The 6974-nt window shown below is 35.2% G+C and overlaps 1 protein-coding gene across 4 annotated transcripts in view; it reads right to left on the minus strand.

Annotated features, from left to right (window-relative positions):
- Positions 1–6974, minus strand: part of Psip1 (PC4 and SFRS1 interacting protein 1) — a 43171-nt gene that overhangs the window by 6357 nt on the left and 29840 nt on the right. Inside the window, exons 8-11 of one of the 4 annotated variants that reach the window (XM_017799272.2) lie at positions 5891–5966; positions 3653–3881; positions 1771–1889; positions 1–520 (exon numbers count right to left, since the gene is read on the minus strand). In XM_017799272.2, the coding sequence (XP_017654761.1) occupies positions 508–520; positions 1771–1889; positions 3653–3881; positions 5891–5966 (437 nt within the window). In that variant the 3' untranslated portion in view covers positions 1–507. The remainder of the gene's footprint in view (positions 521–1770; positions 1890–3652; positions 3882–5890; positions 5967–6974) is intronic. The other 3 variants (XM_029565760.1, XM_008837784.2, XM_008837783.3) reach the window with 3 other exon arrangements.

Below are 6974 nucleotides of genomic sequence, written 5' to 3' on the forward strand. Positions count from 1 at the left end.
CCCTCTCAGGTAATAGGTATTCCAGTTTACCACCTAGGTTCAAAACAAAATGAATCTTCATATGTTCTAAATGAAATCATGTACAACCACCATCTTTATCTATGCTTGTTATAACTTTCAAACACAAAGCTTCAATTTAAGCTCGGTTAAAAAAAAAAAAAAAACAGGAATGATGGTGACCTTAATATGTCGTGTGTACCTTACAGGACATTTTGTTAACAATCATAACACAGTAATAATGCCATTAATAGTGAAGTCCTCAATTTAGAATCTGGAACATTCTTCCATCAAAGGGGGGAGGGGGCAATTCAGTCCAATGAGTGTCTCAAGATCTTCATCGCTTGTTTGCTCCACTTGTGTTCTCTTTTCAGTAACTGGATTAATGCTTTGAGCCCAAAATGAGATATATTTTTTATTACTGTAGATTACATGTTGTTTGGCTGGGAATACAATACAATAAACTTTATTTTGCATAATGCATTTCACACAAGTTGCATCTGAAATGCTTTACAGAGCAAAACTGTCCAAGTACAAAGTTTTGTAATAACAGGAGAAGGAAAGAAAACACAAATATTAGAATTTGAGAAAGTTACATTGGAGGACATTCAAAAGAAACTGAAATACATAGAGATATCTTTGAGATACTGAAGAAGGGTTGGGCTAGACTTTACTAAGCAACAACTAATTTATATCTTAATTTGGGGAGCACAATAAAGCTAAATCAACAAACAGTCCAACAATTTTTCAGTAAAGAGAGAAAAGGATAGGTAACAAAACTAGTATTTACAGACGTGGTCCAAGTCTAACATTGCGGGGAGGAGCACAGCTGAGCTAAAGCTAAAGATCAATTTCTTCATTACTCCCTCAAGCAGCTAAGACTGCTTAAATATCCTCCAAACTAAGAAAGTAAAGTCAAATGTTGTTACTTATAAAGATGGTCAGCTTATGGATGCATTATAAAAAGCAAAACAAAATGGTTCAAAAAGTTCACTTTCACTCTTCACCACTGTCTTAGTGATCTACAGTATGTTTTCAGAATTATCTCACTAACAAAAAAACCCCACAAAATTTAGTCAGAGTATGATACTTCACAAGCAAGAAGTATTTCAGAGAAAGAACTCAGAAGTGACAGTCTAAGAGTCTAAAGCTAAACTAGGTAAACATAATAAAGACATGAAGTCTTATCACTGCAATCAGTTTTCCATGTACTGATAAAATTTTATACAATAAAGGGGGCAAGAAATCCCCCTTGGTAAATATATAGTTTCCAAGTACCAACTTAACGGAAAGCAGACTCAAAACTCAATTCATATTGCACACATCAAATGCAAACCCTGTCGGCCTTTGGATTTACTTTCATTGGCTTCCTGGGTTTTTAAGTGTGCTTTTTAAATTTTTGTTGGTCTCTATGGGAGGCCTGCTGGTTGTATGACAAGATTATTTCCTGCATTCTTTCTCCACCAATATATTTTCACCGGTCTTTCTGTATTTAATACATTACACAAACAAACAGCAGAAGATGAGTACATTTTCTGTAAAGCACTAGCAGTAAAAACCTAACTGCACTTTGAGTTTAAATTACAAAATACTTTGCAGGATGACTGCCTCAATGAATTCCATCCTATGAGAAAATAATGTGTGAAGATTTTTCTACCATGGGAAAAGTTACTTCAAAAGCTTCATGAAGTCAGAAGAATGAAAGTCTATTCAAAAACTTTCATGCTAGCCTTAAAAAACAAGTTAAGATTTAGAATGAAAAAGAATACTTACTGCTCAGTTTCCATTGGTTCCTCTTGCTTTCGTCTCCGCTCTGCGGCTTCTTTCTCGTGTTGACCTTTCAGCATGTTCCTCCTGTGAGCAGTCTGGAAGGTTCTTCCACCCTTTCTCTTCTGTTTATTTAAGAATTAGAATGCATTTAGTTGACTAGAGAGCCAGTCATTAGTGACTAATTATATTCTTGGCAAAATAAAGCAACTAACTTCAAGTGCTTAAATTAGTAATTTAAAAAAACAAAGCCCCAACTTTACTCTGCAATGTAACATTTTTCTTTGATTGCTGACATAATCCTACTTCTTACCCTCCTGTAGGAGTGATGCCTTAGACCAAAAAGAAGTATGCAAGGCTATTTGCCTCTACACAGTGATTTTTAACTTGAACACTGAGAAGCTAGTCAACCTCTTCAATTTAGGTTTTTGGTTTCTAAAAGATTGAGAAAGAAATCACATACAAAATAAAATGTGACCCAGAGATCTATACACCTCGTGCTGTAACACAAAATTTGTATTTTTCTACACAAAATGATAGTTAATAAAACTGTAATACGTAAACATCAAAACACCATAGGAGTGAAGATAAAAATTTACTGGAAACAAGGGTTGGAGAAGTGGTTCGGGGGTTAAGAGCATTCACTGGCTGCTGCTTTTGCAGGAGTTGGGTTTGGTTCCCAGCATCCACATGGTGGCTAACAACTGTCAGTAACTCCAATTCCAGGGGGTCCAACATCCATCCTCTTCTAGCCTCCGTGGGCACTACACACATGTGGTGCACTTAAATACATGCAAACAAAATACTCATACACACAAAATAATAATAAATAAAAGCTAATTGTGGTAGCACATGCCTTTAATCACCAGGCACTTTGGAGGCAAGAGGCAGGTGGCTCTCTATGAGACTATGGACTCTCTGAGTCCAGCCTGAACTACATAGTGAGTTTTGGGCCAACAGGAAGACCCTGCTTCATTCATAAATAAATAACTTGAACAAATAAAAATCTGTATATAAAATGTATCTCATTTACCTCTGTCCTTGCTTTATCTACAACTGGGCTAATAGAATTATTTAATTTCCACAAAATAATTGAGAAGTCAAATTTATGACATAAATGGTTTCCAAATAAGCCTTTTATCATAATTAATATGAGTCTATTCTGAGAGGTAAAGAAGTACAGATTAACTTTCACAAAAATATTAAAAGTGTAGTACATAAAGATTAAGAACTATCTCAAGTACCTAAGAAGCTTAAATTTGGGAAGATAGCTCAGTGGATAAAATGTTTGCTGTGTAAGCAATGAGGACCCGAGTTCACATCCACAGTACCCATGTGAAAAAGCTGAGCATGGTTGCATGCAGATAACACCAGTCTTGTGGTGGGAGCAGACAGGTGGATCTCAGGGGCTTGTTGTCCAGTTAATTGAAACTGCAAGCTCCAGATTTAATGAGACCCGGTCTCATTTGGTGGAGAGACTGAGGAAATTAGCTCAGCATAGAAGTACCTGCCATATAAGCAGGGGGACCCAAGTTTGGATTCCCAGAACCCACAAAAATGCCAGGTGAGTGTAATTATAGCTGGGTAAGGCAAAGACAGCTCACCTCCAGAGCAAGCTGGCTAACAAGACTAGCCCTCTCAGGGAGCTCTGAGTTTGCTTTAGAGACCCTGCCTCAAAGAATAAGGTGGAGAGCAATTGAAGATTCTCTGTATCAATTTTGGGCCTCTATACACATGTGTCATGCCAACGCATGCACACCACACACATACACAGGAAAAAAAAGGATAGGAGATCAATAAAGGAAGACACCTGATGCTGACTTCTGACCTAGCTCTCATATACTCCAATATACCATACATATGCACAAATGGAAACATTTTTTTCTACCTTTTCACCTTCTTGATCATCTCCTTCTTCTTCAGAATCAGAGGCTGATGTAACCCCTGGTTTCGCTAAATTTTTCCGTTTTGATTCAACTTCTTTCTTTGTCTCTTTCTTATCTGGTTCTTTTCTTGGCTTATCCTCTTCCTTTTGGCCTTCTTCATCCTTTTTAAGCTGCTTTTTAGGTTGTTTTTCCTCTGGCCCCTTTTTCTTACTTTTGTCTTCGTCAGAAACCCTATGTTAAAATGCAACAATAGAAAAAGAGGTTTTATATATTCACTTATAGTCTTTTCCTTAAAAAAGGATTTTTATCCATATGTATGTCTCTGTGTGTCTGCCATGTGTGTACAGTCCACAGGAGCCAAAAGAGGTTTTGGATCCCCATGGAGCTGGAGATATAGCTGGTTATGAGTCACCCAACACTGCAAGGAAGCAGACTTAGGTCCTCTGGAAGAGCAGTAAGCACTCTAACCACTGAGCAATGTCTCAATCTCCCATAGCTATACTATTCCAGGTTCCAAAGTATTTCAGGACAAAAACTGTAACTAGAGCAATATTCCTATGTAAAAGGAAATCTAAAACATCTTGTAAACAATGAATAAAAGATAGTGTGATGTGTTACAAGAATCACTCTTCTGACCTTCGTAGCAATGCATGACATGGGTGCACTAACACACATGTAAGTAATACACTCATACACATAAAATAAAAAAATTTTCATATTAAAAAAAAAAATCAGGTCAGCAGAATCTGATTTCTCCCCATTTTCAAAATTGCTTTTAATATGATTTGTTTGTTAAAAAAATACTAATTGAGTTGTGATTTGGTGCTGGGACTAAACTTGGGGCCTTTGCTTCCCATGTTAAGCGCATGTTCTACCACTGAGCTATATATGCCCAGACCCATTTAATGGAATTATATTCTACATATTTATAAGACATCTGTCTAAAAAATAGACACAGTAGAAATAGAATCACATAACTGAAGTTTAAATATAGTCATTTGTGAAATATATGACCAGTTACTTTAAGCAAAATATAGACACATCTGAAGTCTCACAGACTGTAAACAAATTCTTGACAAGAAAGATTTATTACTAAGAACCTTTAAAATCTATTTTCTTTACAATTTTCAAGTATGCCATAGTGGCCCATTTCTACTATTAGTACTATTTCTACTTTTTTCTTTTTGTTTTTCTTTAAAGAGAACAGGTTTTACTGTGTTGCCCAGCATTGGTCTAATCACCTAGGCTTAATGAACCCTCCTGCCATAGCCAAATGAACTTGTTAGAAACGTGTGTGTGCGTGTATATTCATCACTGTCCAGTTTTTTGGAGAGTACTTTAACAGCTAGTTCAGAAACAAAATACAGCTCTTTAAATTATATTTTGGTTTGGAAAGTACCAACACTCCAATAGTGTTCTGTATTTAATGTTCTTTAAAAATAATCAGTTCAGGGTCTGGAGAGATGGCTCAGCAGTTAAGAGGGCTTGCTGCTCTTTCAGAGGACTAGAGTTCCATTCCCAGCACCACTGTCAGGTGGTTCCAACTCCATGGAATCTGACATCCTCTTTTGGCCTTTGAGAGTACCCACACGCACACAAACATACACACATACACACCATTTAAAAATCAGTTCATTCAAGTTCTGACTATCAGTTATTAACATACCTCTCTTGAGCCTTCCCTACAAAATATTTAAACTCAAGAATCACACAATGTCTTTCCTTCTTTTTTCTAAAGATTATATCCCTCCCTTCTGAAGTTTCTACAGAAAGGCCAAGTAAACAGGATACACAGATGGCAAGAAAAAAAGAAACCACTTTTTCTTTGGCAACTAAGTAGTTATCATTCTAAAAAGCTTAAACATGTTAATTGCAAAAACAATTTTGCACTATTTTAAATTAAAGCACCTATTAAGCAAAACATAAAAATTTGTGTGAACATTACTTCCCCTAATTTCTTCAGTAAAGTTTGTGTTCATATACCAAGAAAAAAAAATCTCAATTTAAATGAATAACCAGGTTTTCATTCCTATCCAATTTTTATTTTTACAGAACTTCTCCAGTTTCCTCCATAATTTCTAAAGTAGCAAAAATAGTAATAAGCAACCAATACCAAACAAGAGAAGATTAACTAAAAACACAATAAAATATCCATTTAACAAAAATTAACAAAAATAATTATCCAGTTATTTGTGTAGGCAGAAGTCTCAATAACTGTTGTATTTTCAAAATAAACTCACATGTCACTCTCTGAAGGACAGGGCTGTTTTACCATTTTAGGTCTGCCTCTTGGTTTTGGAATCTTGACTTCAGTAGCTAATTTTCATATAGAAAGAAAATAGTTTTTTTAAAACACAAAGCTCATAAACATTACAAATAATATATAAAAGTAGCACCTCCCCAAGGATCAAATAAGCAACAGCAAAAATTCAAAGATCAACAGAAGAAATTTCCATTTGTCCTTATTTTGAGGGCTTAAAACAGAACTTTTCATCACTTTTATTTAGCACTAATATCAAAGAATAACTTACAAACTATCCCTTAAATTCAGCACTCACATGTCACATTTTATGTACACTTTGTACATCTTTGGAAATTTGTATCAGAACTCAACCACCACCTTACCCCCAGCAATTGATCCATTACAACAATATTCTATTTTTTCCCCCAATCTGGCTATTTACCTTAACAAATTTCAGTAGGAATCCTACTATGATGTAGGAAAATGATGTAGGCTCTATTTTGATTTTCAGTGTTTTACTCTGCATTAGGAAGACCCTCAAGATAGTTCCAACTTGCCAGATTAGTAATAAGCATGCTATAAATATCTTAACAGAACACAGTAATTTAAAAGTGAAAAGTGAGCCCATTATATATGGTAGTTTGAATCTCACTAGACTCATTTGCCATTATTTGGAAAAAATTTAATAGGGAAAAAACAAAGTGAAGGAGAATTATTTCAACAATAGTTGTCACAGAACAGAAACCACTTTTCTCTCCTTTAAAACTGTTATTTTTGAAATCTACCCAAAGACTTTATTTCTAGACATACACAGGCACCAAGGATCCAAGTGCAAATGATTATGACTAGTAATAATCAGATACATACAGATTAGAGATGCATGCGCCAACATCTCAGTGTTAGTAGCAAAAACAATGAGTCTTTCTGTAAGAAACAGTATATTTTAGAATGAAATAGAGATCTCTTTTGAGGGTTAAAAACTCATTCAATTTTATGTCTTATAGGGCTTATACTGAATTCAATATTGTATAACTGTATTAATTCAACTGTGAACCTAGAAACTTGCAGCCACTTGTGAAAGA

The sequence above is a fragment of the Nannospalax galili genome, unplaced genomic scaffold (assembly GCF_000622305.1).
Source record: "Nannospalax galili isolate Female #2095 unplaced genomic scaffold, S.galili_v1.0 scaffold98, whole genome shotgun sequence".
Taxonomy (NCBI): Eukaryota; Metazoa; Chordata; class Mammalia; order Rodentia; family Spalacidae; genus Nannospalax; species Nannospalax galili.